Source organism: Rhagoletis zephyria, unplaced genomic scaffold (assembly GCF_001687245.7).
Source record: "Rhagoletis zephyria isolate East Lansing unplaced genomic scaffold, Rhagoletis_zephyria_1.1 Rzeph_scaffold_00993, whole genome shotgun sequence".
In the NCBI taxonomy this organism is placed as follows: domain Eukaryota; kingdom Metazoa; phylum Arthropoda; class Insecta; order Diptera; family Tephritidae; genus Rhagoletis; species Rhagoletis zephyria.
The window spans coordinates 98,590-112,064 of NW_016158077.1; the positions used below are offsets into that span (position 1 = coordinate 98,590).

General features: G+C 36.3%; 1 protein-coding gene across 1 annotated transcript in view; it reads right to left on the reverse strand.

Annotated features, from left to right (window-relative positions):
* The window catches only part of LOC108362346 (uncharacterized), a 39,158-nt gene extending 26,168 nt beyond the window's left edge, over positions 1 to 12,990 (reverse strand). The window contains exon 1 of the mRNA XM_017615278.1: positions 12,984 to 12,990. Coding sequence (XP_017470767.1) covers positions 12,984 to 12,990 — 7 coding nt within the window. The remainder of the gene's footprint in view (positions 1 to 12,983) is intronic.
* Positions 12,991 to 13,475: the final 485 nt, after the last annotated feature.

Sequence of the window (13,475 nt, forward strand, 5' to 3'; positions counted from 1 at the left end):
TAAAGCCCAGAATTGATTCAACAGAAACTTATGGAATTGTTTGATAATGCCACTGTTCAACTGCGAAAATTCGCCCAATCGCATGCAAGACCTTGGGCATGGCGTTGAGGAAAACCGGTGCGCGTTCTCAACAGATTTCGTCTAAAACCTGTGCGAAAGTATCCCAAGATGACCATAAAAGCTAAAATATTCAAATTGGTTATGGCCAATTTATTAAAAGTCAAGCAAATGGTAAAATTTTCTGTCGGTTGCAAAACTGGAACAATCTAGTTTCTACGTTTTTTTGGCAATGTTCTTCTTTATCTGCTTGTATTAATTATTGTTTTTATGGCCTTCTGATGAAATAAACATTGGAAATGTGAATTCCGAAACTAGATTACAAAAAAGTCTTCATATATTGCGAATATATTGCAAGAAAATTCACATTATGTATTACTGTTCCGGTTTTGCTCCTCAGTGTATGTATTGCTTTATTTTGGTACTTTTCAGTCCGATATTTGCGTGGTGGTCACACGAGGGAAACAGAACATGGATAAGTAACTATTAAAAATTTATTATTTGTATTTAAATGATAAATGACAAATTCCTTAATGTAATAAGGGAGCACTGTTATATTAAAACGGCCAAAAACCTTTAGAAAGTGCAATATGTAATCAATAGCTCGATTTGTTACTACCTGGAGCATATTATGCTATTGGAACTAGTAATATAACTAGTACGAAAACGACAATTATAGCCGACACCGCTGCAGGGTATAATTACAAACAAATGTCGCCCACTTCGAACGCCGACTGCAACAAAGGAGCATTGTCTCCTCAAATACAGCATATTTCATAAATAGGGCTCGGAGTCTCATGAAAATGCATGTTTTTATTGGATATTTTCAAATTGAAAAGATAAGGTTATCTTTACGAATCATAATTTTTTTTTTAAATTGCATTCAATGGTTAGTGCATATTTTGCAGTAAATGCAAGGTTTTGCATATTCTGCAAAAAATACCTGTTTTTGCATAGGTATTGCTCATATTTTAGTATATTATTAAAGAAATGCATGTGGTCTTGGCATATTTTTGCTTTTTTGATTTGCAACAATTTAAATTTAGTGCGAAATCTCTTGTCAAAAAAATTACTTATAATTTAATCCCAAATATTCATCTGAATATCGTCTCGGATTGCCAAGCGGCCATTAAGGCACTCTCTTCTACCTCTGTTAGATCTGAAATAGTGGAGCACTGTAGGAGACAGCTGGCCTTTATCTCTGATCAATGCGAAATTACCCTAATATAGATCCCGGGACATAGGGACATTTACGGAAACGAAGCAGCGGACGAACTAGCAAAGTGGGACTCCGCACTGAATGTGTCCCACGCGGTGGACACGGGCGCCTTGCTCAGGGACATAAAGGCAAAAATTACCGAAATGTATCACTCGAAGGCCAAGCAGAGGTGGGACCGTACAGAATCGTACAGGATTACCAGGCGGTTCTGAGTATCCTACGACCCTGTTAAAACCAAAAGCAAAAAAAATGCTACAAACTTACTGCAGTATACACAGAGAACTGTCCTGTTGGGGTGCATGCCAAAAAGATTGGATCGCCCTTCAACAGGTTATGTCGCAGTTGTGATAACCATGGCTCAAAAGAAACAGTCGAACACTTCCTGTGCGAGTGTTCAGCCCTCGCAAGGATGAGGCTGAAGACACTCGGAAAGCCATTCCTGTAGAATGTTTCAAAGTGCAGCTGCCTCTCTGTATGACGTACTGAAATTCATTAAATCCGCCAAATGGCTGTAGGTTGCACAAGTTGTGAATCAAAAAGGAAACTTGCTAATTGCTTGTCACTAGGGTGACAATCTACCCTGACCGTAGAAAGTGCTTTTTTTTAAATCAATGAATGGAAAAACTACTTGGAAACAAATGCAGTGAGTATTTTTGAACCGACTTTAAAATATTAGGAAATATTTTTAATTGCATATTTCACTTGTTTATAGCGAATATTTTTGACTTTTGTGTGCATATTATATGCTCATATTTTCGATTTTTTAGTGCATGAGATTCCGAGCCCTATTCATAAACAAAACGAACCAATGGGGAGGAAGAAGAATGCCGCTATGCAACCGCAGTCAAAACTCAATAATTCACTTCTTTTGCTGCTCGTTCTCGACTTCCCTCTGCTCCTTGCTGCCATCGCTGGGGCGTCATTAACGATGACGTTGTTGTTTATTTTTACAATGTTAGCGCGGGCAGGGAGGATTGGCGGTCTAAATTTACTACTTATTTTTTTAATATTCACAATTTTTAAGTTCTCATTTTTCTTAAGTGGCACAACAAAATATGAGGAATCCCATTAAGGCAATTGGGCGCAAATGTGGTCGAGGTAACCAGAAGTAGCCTCCGCTTCCGCTACAAGCGGGAAAAAGAAATACAACCACACGATAATGGGGGCGAGTAATAAGGGGGTGGGGCAATTCATAAATGTGTTTATGTCTTTGTTATTTTTTTTACTATTTGTGCACATAAATCCACCAACTACAAGGGGCGAAGTAACGGCAACGTATGCAGAATGTGGTGCAATTGCCGGCAGTACAAGCGGAACTGAAACTCTGGAATCGCTCTGTAGTTGTATTCGATGGTGATGATACTGATGCTGATGGAGGCCAGCAGAAAATAAACAGTTTTTCATATTTATGGTACTTATGTATGAATAAGCACCCACATGTTGTTGCATTTACTTGAGTAAATAAGTATGAGTGAAAAAGTTGGTATAATGAATCGAAATGCGATGCAACTAAACTTAATGGAAAGTCTGACTGAAAATATCAGCAATTTTTTATGTTGCTCCTATTTATATGGATTCCGTTTCCAGAATTTTTAGATGCGCTCAAATATGCACTTTGACTGTCAAAATTTTCAGTAAATTATTGTGATCGAGTGGAAGTGGCCGTGGCATGAATAGTGGGGGCGTTCAAACTGTCAAAGCAGACAATTTGTCAAAACTGGAGTAATTTGAGTGGCATACAAAAAGGGAAAGCAAAACCACTGCTGTGGATACAAAGTTTAGTATTATCACTCATAAAAGAGTGCGTGTGTAATGTATTAGGGAAATTAATATTTTCGAAAATGTAACTCGAGTGGTGGAATACAATCGAGAATATCCAGAGCCAAACAAATTTTATGAAAACATGTGACAATACGAAATACATTTTCAAGTGTGCGTCTACATTTACTATCAATAGAAGGAAGTTAAAAGCTCTGGGATAGATTACCATCATGATTCAATAATACAAGGTTAGATAATTATTGACAGCTGTGGTTTGACACTCCCTTATAAAAGGTTGCGTTTACGAAGGTCGGAGAAAGGGGAAGAATGAAATCTCTTGGTGCGAAAATTGTAGTAGAAAAGTACGCAAAGTAGCCAATTAGTAGTGAAATTCCTTTTGTAAATTCTAATGTATTTGCAGGAAATCTAGCATTTCAAACGAAATGTTGAACGTAATATTGATATATCTACGTGAATTACGTAATTTATGTGCTATTTATCTGTATAAAAACTGCAAAATGACTCAAAATTAATATAAGACTACTATGAGATTGATGTAAACATCCAATGCTTATGCTTCATATGCATATACAAATAAACATTTGCACAAAAGCTTATACTTGTATTTCAAACCAACGCTACACTGTTTCCATGTAAATTTGTTAAGAAGCAACACGATGCCACTGCTAAGGGAGCGGTTCTAGAGAGACAACTGTCAGTTTATCGAACCTTGTATTATTGAATCATGGATTACCATTTCTTTAAAAACAAAAATAGTAATTTTTTTTCCTAGATGATAAAAAGAAGAAAATACATTATTTTAATGTTGAAAAAGCTCATCGAGTACAAGCAACTTTGTTGACGCTATGAAAACAGCCAAAACTATTATTTCCAACTGCAACGCCTCTGCAAAGCTTTGAAATAGTGGTTTTCCTAACGTGTGTAACCTTCTTCCGATTAAAGTCGGACAATGGCATAGAAGGTGTTTCACATTCCCTTCTTTTTCTATGTTCCTGCAACTACAACAACCTCTAGCCTCATGGCGTGTAAACCAATTGGGCAGTGCTCCGCATGAACCTTTATAAGGAAATTTCTTTGCTGCTGAACCTAAGAGCACCGATGTGCATTTCCAGTCATAGGAAGGCCTAAAAAAAAATCGGTGCGTGTAGTCCCTACGCGCGGAAGAAGTGAAATTTAATATAGGAACTGGTTTTTCCTGTCAGCATTTCAAGCTCTTCTCACACACGTATTTCGACTTCATTCTTCTTATTCCGGCAAATACGTCTAGCTTCCCTCTTCAGTTCCCTATAACGGTTCCACATGGCTTGCGTTGCGCCCGATCGCAGCGTAATCCTGTAGCCGCCAATCTTTTTCTCTGCAGCTTCTTGACACTCCTCACCGTACTAGTAATGAGCGGGAAATGTGGTTGCACTGCTCGCGTATGTCGGTTTGTTGAACAGTGCTCTCTCACAGTAGGTGTGAAAGTCGAGTGGCGAATCAATTGGCCGTCTGTTTTGATTGCAGCTTTTCGACGCTGAGCTTCCTTTGCATTGTTAGGCGCACCTTTTTTTTCTGTACCCAAACGGACGTTATCAAGATAGTGGTGCGAGTCGGTGTATGGCCCTCGGAGTGTACGTATGTACATCTAAAACACTGGACGTGTGCCTTCCGTCTATCATAAAATGCTCGATTTGGTTTCCCGTTTTTCGATCTGGGTACAGCCATGTAGCTTGGTAAATCTTCTTATGCTGGAACCTAGTACTACATACTACCAAGTTTTGGGCCCCAGCGAAGTTATCGGACGTTTCATCGTGGAGGCTGAATTTGCCGACAGTGGTGCCAAATATCAGCTGCCCACCTTGGTATTGAAATCGCCAAGCACGAATTTTATACGTGTCGGGGTAGCGCTAATATGTAACCTCTAAGCGCTCATAGAAGAGATTCTTGGATGCCTCGTCTTTCTCTTCTATAGGGACATTGGCAAATATGATCGAGATGTTGAAGAACCTCGCATTGATGTGGACTGTGGCTGGACGCTCGTCCACTAGAGTGAGCACCGGTACCCAGCGTCGCAGTCTCTCTCCCACCACAAATCCAACCCGAATTTGCGCTCATTTACGTGGCAACTGTAGTAGACGTCGCAAGGCTTACCTCGCCTTGCGCCGTCCATCGCATTTCATGGATGGCGGTGATCTCAGCCTTTATTTTTATGAGGACATCAACCAGCCGTACAGAGGCACCTTGCCGATTAAGGGTCCGGATATTCCAGGTGCATACCCCTAATCATAATCCTTTCTACTTTTGCCGTGATCGTCATCAAAAAAAGCGGTATTATTCGAGGCATGTTTTTTCTAGTTTTCCAGTCGTAGTCAACTGCGGTTTGAACCCTTCTGGCCACTCCCAGGTGAATGGAAGCCAAAAGCTTTGCAGTATTAGGAAATGTATAGAACATAGTGGTCAAAGGCGAATATCTCAACTAAACCCTGATATATTTTTTTAAATTCACATACTCTCTACATACCTGTATAGTAAACCAAATAGCCAGGCAAGGCGTTATTAAAAATAAACAAGTAAGAAAGTCTAAGTTCGGGTGGAGCCGAACATTAAATACCCGGCGCAAGTATTAAATATATGTTTTTTCACCTTTGCGAAACCTACCGCTAGATGGTAAGCCGGGGTGTATCAATTTTCAGTAAATTAGCATCCTTAACTTTCGAAATATTGCAGTTTCAAGCATTTATGAAATTTACCGTTATATGAAAAGCGGCCGTAATTTTAGTCCGATTTCAATAATTTTCAATGTTTTGCTTTTATGTGGCAAGCACAACAAAAAATACCGAGTTTGGTACAAATTGATAGAACGGTTACCGATATACATACATATATGTGGTTATAAGTGGGCGGTGCCACGCCCATTTTCCAAAATTTAACCATAAACGTATTTCTTGGTAAAGAATTGTTGCGAGCATCAATTTTGAATAAGTTAGCTTTAATATTTACTGATTTATCGAAGATTTAGTATTTCTCTAAATTACCGTTATATGGGATGTGGGCGTGGTTATTGTCCGAGTTTTTAAATTTTCGGCCATTTAGTATGCTGTACCAAGGCCAACAACCGTACTAAGTTTGGAAGAAATTGGTGCAGCGGTTACCAAGATATACACATGTAACCATAAATGGGCGTGACTACGCCCATTTTCCAAAAATTTACAATAGGTTCATTCCTTATCTTTTTGGACTAAAATCTGAAAAGTGTCAAAATGCCGGAGCGTAAGCAAAATGCGCTCACTAAAAGAGAATAACAGGAAAAGTAAAGGAACGCAAAAAACCAAATTTTTAGTCCAAAGAATGGCAACAACAAAACTAACGTCAAATAAAAACAGAAATGTATGTACNCGCCAACAACTGTGCCAAATTTGGAAGAAAGTGGTGTAGCGGTTACCAAGATATACACATGTAACCATATGTGGGCGTGGCTACGCCCATTTTCCAAAAATGTATAATATTCTTATTTTTCGTCTGAAAATTATTGTAAACATCAATTTTGAGTGAATTATATTCAGTAGTTACTAAAATATCGCAGTTTTCGTATTTCTGGAAATTACCGTTATATGGGAAGTGGGCGTGGTTACAGTCCGATTTCGCCCATTTTCAATACCAACCTACCTTGGATTAGCGGAAACCTACATACCAAATTTTGTTGAGATATCTCAATTTTGCTCGAGTACTCGTGTACACGGACGGACAGACAGACATGGCTTAATCGATTTCTCTATTCATTCTGAGCATTTATGTATACATTTGTCTATATCTATCTCGATTCGTTTTGGCTGTTACAAACAACCGTTATGTGAACAAAATTAATATACCCTTGTGCACAAGTGCGCTCGGGTATAAAAATTCAAAAAATAAACTTTTCCGTATACAGTGAAACCCGCTTAAGTACCTAACCCGCTTAAGTAACCAACATTTTTGGACACCGTGAATTTTTTAATACAATCAGAAGAAATTCCCTCTCTTAAGTTCCTCCCCGCTTATTTACCCAACCCGCCTAAGTACCTAAATTTTTCGTGCCCCATTTACAATTTTACTTATAATTTTCCCCCTTTTAAGTGGTCTTTTAAAATTCCTTAAAATATTAACGTATTTTCAAATTCAGTAGCAGCGCTACACACCTTCGATAAAGAAATTCTAGAAAATCAACGGTAACTTTTAGCCACTTGAAACTTGCACAAAATTGAATGGGCTATAAATTTGTATACTCAAAAGTGAGAAAAAAGTTTGAAATTATGATGAATTTTTTTTTTTAATTGTTCTACAAAATCTTAAGCTTAGGTTTATAAGGTCTTTGTTAGGGAATGAACTGCATTTTAATTGATTTAAAAACCTTAAAAATTAATAAATAAACATAAGTGGCAAACAATATCATTTTTTATTTGGTACAAAATGATATGTCCAACTTTGACTTTTTAAACAATTTAATTCTTGTAAAAATGACATACCATTGCACTAAATATTTTTTAATAAAGTTTTTCTTTACTTGTTTATGTGTTTAAACAATGCTACGATTTTGGTTTTAAACTATGTATACTTCATTAAATGTTTTTATTCAAGTATTTATGTAAATTAACAAGAAGATGTAACTACATCAGTAATTTAGTTCGCTTAAGTTACCGCATCGAGGTACTTAAGCGGGTTCTTTTAAGTACCCAACCCGTCTAAGTACTTCAAAAAGCTGACATTTTTCGTGAGGTACTTAAGCGGGTTTTACTGTACTCTGTAATATTCTCCCGCAATTTTGTAAGATAAACTAACAATTTATAATCGTTTGCTATGCATATGGATCTATAAACATGAGAGCGTATTCAAAAATTTGAATATAAAGATTTTTTATGCTGGTATAAAAAATGGACACGAAAAAACTAGTGGATTATGTTTACTCACCACTTGCGTAAAACTAACTGTAAATACAAAGTAAGTATACACATTCATAGGGTATTAATATCGCGTATCTTTTTTTTGTAACTTCTACGTATTCTTCGTAACATGTTCGGCGAAGTGTGAGGTTGCGGACAAAATTTTGTGCAAAAAGCAAGAAAAGGTATGTGTGGACGAGGAAACATACGTCGAAGCAGCCTTTAAGCAGGTTCAGGGCGCTGAGCTTTATAATGCAATGAAGACAAATGCAGTCCAAGATGCCTTCAAGCTAAAAATGTTGGACAAGCTCCTTGTTTTTTGTTATTTTTGGCCTAATATATACTTGGTGCGGTTAGCCATCTGCCAGTGCGGCACGAGCAAAAAATTTATTATCAGGGGCTCTAAAACTCAAGTAATTTATATAAAGAAGTGTTTACAATAACGTTTGCTGACGTTCATAAAGCAACATAAAGGCTCAGTTCGATTCTGCCCCGATTTAGCATTGAGCCATTGCAGACCTCTTGCTATGAACTGGTATGTCAGATACGGGGTAGATAATGTTCGAAAGGACCACAACCCATCAAACTCTTCACAATGACGACCCGTTGAAAATTGTTGAAAGAAAATAGTTAAAAACGAAAGAAGACATCTAAAATTAGCAGCATTTCGAAATTAATTGGCAGAGAGGAGCAGATATCGTCACAAAAACGGGTGTCCATAGCTTAATGAGAGGGCTCAAATGTAAAAGGCGCCATTTTGTTTATAATGAAGATGATTGAAAAAAAGTTTTTTTGTTTAATATAGTAAGCTTAATAAAGAAGATGATAAAACAGAAACCTTTTTTCTTAGATTGTGTAATATGTTGTTATAATGATTTTCGGCTGACCAAAATCTTTCGTGTCCATTCTTTATTCATTTATTATCGAGCTAGCATTTCCTGGTACTATTTTTGAATATATAGGCAAAAATTTGGAAGTTTCGCGTCGAGCGAATAAGAATCAAAAATTTTGTACGCCCAAGTATGATAGACATTTTATTTTATTATATTATATATTGTTTATAAACACTTGATGCCAATTAAGCGTAGCGCTTTCGACAGAAGAAATATTTTGATATGAAGCAAAATGGCTGTGAAAGCTAATTTAATTGCCATTCAAGAAAAAATATTGCCATTGAGCCACAGTCACTCCTTGACTTTAAAAAAATTGGCCAAAAATACTGTTCTTTGAAAAAACAGAACATGCAATATGCAACGGATATATTAAAAAAAAAAAAAAACATTTTTTGGATTTTTCATTATACTAATATTACAGATTTTGAGACGAGAAACACGATTCCACTGTTTAAAAAAGAAAAAAAAAAATTCAACCCCTCAATTTGAAAAATGCATTATATATGTATTGCATCCTTATATAGTGCATCCTTCACACAATTTTTATCCCTCGAACAAGTCGGTTTTAGTGCTATTCAAGACCTTTAATTTAAGCCAAGGTAGAAGTCTCTAGGCTTTGAGAACTAAATTATAACGACTCTAAAAAGATAGTTTCATTGGTCGTGGGAATGCTCTTCCCCTAAGAGACGGTACTGGTTTCATTAAGAAACGTACTGAACCATATGTCATCAGGTCCAGAAGATTTAGTCATGTTACTGCTAGAAGAGATTACTTCAGGGAAATTGTGATGCTTTACCATCCATGGCGAGACGCAGAGCGATTAGCGCGGCTAATTCCCGTAGAAGAACTTTTTCATTAGTGAAACGTCTAAACGTTAAGCAGAGAACGTATATGGGTGTTTCCAGCGGAAGGTCCACCACGACCAAAATGGTCTTCCTAGGTGGTGCCAAGGTCGAGATATTTCGAAAAACCGTATTTATGGTTTGATTTGGTTCGAATTTGGCGTATGTGGTTGAAACATAATAAATCATAGATTTCTAATTGACCCTGAATTGGCGCTGAAGTCAAAATATAAAGTATATTCTACATAAAATACATGTTTTATTTGCGTTAAAAATTCATTTAAAAGCAATATTAACAAAAATATAGCGACGGAAATTTATGTCACGTGACGCCACGTGTAAAAGAGAATTGAAACAATTTACATTAATTCAAAAAACTCTAAAAACAACTAGAATTGCTCCAAATCATATTAAAATAAGTTTCATGAAAATAGCCATCCACAATTCGCAGAGTTTTGCGATTTTGTAAGAAAAGAAAAAATCAACTTCCATTTTTTGTCACGTAACGACACTCTCTTTAAATGCTTATATTTCAGGACCAAGCAGTTCGATTGATTTCATTTTTCGGTTAAATATAGAGCTAATTATGTGCTATACAATGGCCCAAAAAAGTTAAAGAAAACAAATGGTATTCCTTTTTTGTATCACATTGAAATCGTACGACTGTCACGTGCGCCACCATGGGAATGCCCATATGACACATATGCTACACAAAATCAAAAAAAAAATTAACCATAGTTTTATCTCCGTACCTGGATCCAACCCGAGTTCCTTGAAAGTTTTGCTTAGTGCCCCTACAGGAAAAGCAGCATTTGGAATTGGTGGCTTAACACTACATTCTATATTCTCTCTACATGTGAATCAGTCAAATCGAGAGATGCGACCACTCAGTAACGATTTGGTTTACTCAATTTACTCCAAGCTGATTGATTTGAAGTTAATAATCATTGATGAAATACCAATGGTAGGAGCTAGAATGATTAGTTATATTGACTCGAGACTTAAGCAAATTTTCAAAAACAACAATCCCTTTGGAGGTGTTTCAGTGTTTCAATGGATTTTCTCTCCCAACCCCAGCGACAATTATAGCGCTTTGGTTGGTTCGCTCCTATGGCAGTTGTTTAAATATTTTAAGTTAACTGAGGTGATGAGGCAACGTGAAGATCAACCTTTTGCTATCGCATTAAATAATATGGTTTCCGGCATTATGACAAGTGCGGATATATCTTTAATCGAAACCCGAATAGTTTGCTTAAACCAAGTTCCCCATGAAGCCATTCATTTATTTTGGTCTAATGAAGAATCCAACAATTTTAATGCCCTTAAACTCAGTAAGATCTCAACTTCAGCCATTTTATCTACTGCCAAAGCTGTTGTTAAAGGAATTGGTATCGGTGGACAAACTTCAAGTATTTTAGAGGGTCAAGCTTTTTAAAAACTCTGAAACTCAGGGCCTGTCGTATAATTTGACATTGAAGACCACAGCCAAATACATGATCACTGTAAATATCAATACAGGTGATGGGTTATTAAATGATGCAACTGGCCAACTAATGCATATTGACTTTGAATTATCGATGCCATCAACTCTTTGGTTAAAGTTTTTGGAACCTTCAGTGGGTTTGATGGCTAGATCAAGAAAGTCGAATCCCAGTGATGCTTTGTGGACGCCAATTGAAAAAACAGTGATGACTTTTAAATATAAAGGGAATGAGCAAATCACTGTTGAAAGAAACCGATTTCCTGTTGTTCCAGCGGAGGGCATAACTATTCATAAAAGCCAGGGTGCGACGTATAACAAAGTGGTTGTACATATTCGAGCTGGAATGCCTAGAGCAGCATTGTATGTAGCCTGCAGTAGAGCCACTGGTGCTGATGGTCTATTTATCTTAGGAAATTTCGTGCCCCCATGTCCATTTACAGAATCGGACCCTGTATTCAAGGAACTGGTTGACTTGAAAACCTGAAAAGCCTTAACATCCACTTTTAGTTTCATGCCCTCTCGAACATCAAAGCTTCAAATATTATATCATAATACCCAGAGCCTTCATGCTCATATTGATGATGTCAGAAACGGTTATCTGATGTTGACTTCGGATATATTATGTTTTGTAGAGACACGGAGCTATCCCTAGGAAAATTTTGAAATTCCCGGCTTTAGTCAATTAAATTATCTAAGGATAGATAGCACTACAACGCGGAATAGAAATAAATGGGGCATTTTAATGTATGCAAACTCTGAAATGGCTTCATACATTCATCTTTGTAGAACCATTCAAAAGTATTCTCTCCGCAAAACTTTAGAAGCCATATTGTTTAAACACGATAATATGTATGTGCTGGTGCTTTACAGAAATTCAAATTTCCCTATTGGAGACTTGGAAGCAGAATTACATGACATTATCTGCAATGACTTTGAGAATAAGGAAATTATTATTCTTTGGACTAAAAAATTGGTTTTTTGCGTTCCTTTACCTTTTCCTGTTATTCTCTTTTAGTGAGCGCATTATGCTTACGCTCTTGCATTTTGACACTTTTCAGATTTAAGTCCGAAAAGATAATGAATGAACCTTTTGTTAAAGCCAGTATTCTCTGCTTATTAGTGATGGAGAACTATCGATGGGGCTATCGATAGTATCGATGGTTTCATTTTGCCGCCACTATCGAATTTTTCTAAACATTATCGATTGTTGTATATTGTTCACATTGTAGGAATTGGACTATAAAAGATGTTCTTCATGGTTTTTGTTATAAAATGTGTTATTGAAATACACGATACAATTTTGTTTTACAGAATATATTTTTATGTATACAAATAATCTCTATGGTTTTTCTAGTTATGAAATGGGTTATTTAAGAATAAGATTTTTTCCTGGCTTTTGATATCTTATATAGTAAAAGAAGAAACAAAGAAATTTACACGCGATGGGATCTGTCATATCACTTGCCAAATTTTTCTTTGACCATAAAAAATGGAATCAAATTTGCCGATTTACAAAATATTATGCCCAGTTTCACCAATCTATTTTAAATGTCAGGCCGTTATAATTTAAAATGACAATTTTTTTAGGAGATTGTGCTATTTAAATTTTAAGTTTGACACATTTTAAAATTGATTGGTGAAACCGGGCATTAGTGTTATATCTCAACATGTGTAAGAAAGATTTCGATAGTATCGATAGTACCGAATATTTTGCACTATCACTACCGAAACAACCGAATGTATTCACTATCGATAGTTTTCCAACACTACTGCTTATAAAAAGACTACAAATTTGACGATTTGCCAACTTACGTATCATTCTAAACGCACGCGCAAGGTATCGTAAATTAGAGGTTTACGCCGACAGGCTTTGCGGCGGCGCACAGTGTTTCGTGTAGAACAAGCTAGGTGGACAAAAACAAAAGTTTTATTCCTAGAATTTTGTATTGAGTAATTAATCATAAGACCAATATAACGGGGTATTTACACTTGTTTGTTATTTTCACTTCTAATATGTTGAGTAATTGAAGTAAGTAAGCAAGAGCAGTCGAAGTCAGAACTGATTTATTTGAAAAATTTGTTTTGAATATTACGCTTCATATAACTTTAAGTCACCACTTCTACTTAATTTTTGTGATGGAATCTGAACTCAAAGGTAAGCTGAAGTTTTTGATTATAATCTTTTGTCAATTTGATTATTTTTAGTATGTCTAACATTCCATGATTAAGAAAAAAACGATTTTTTATATACATTTTCAACTTCAGAGGTGGAAAAGTTATATGTCTCCTCATGTAACCCCTTGA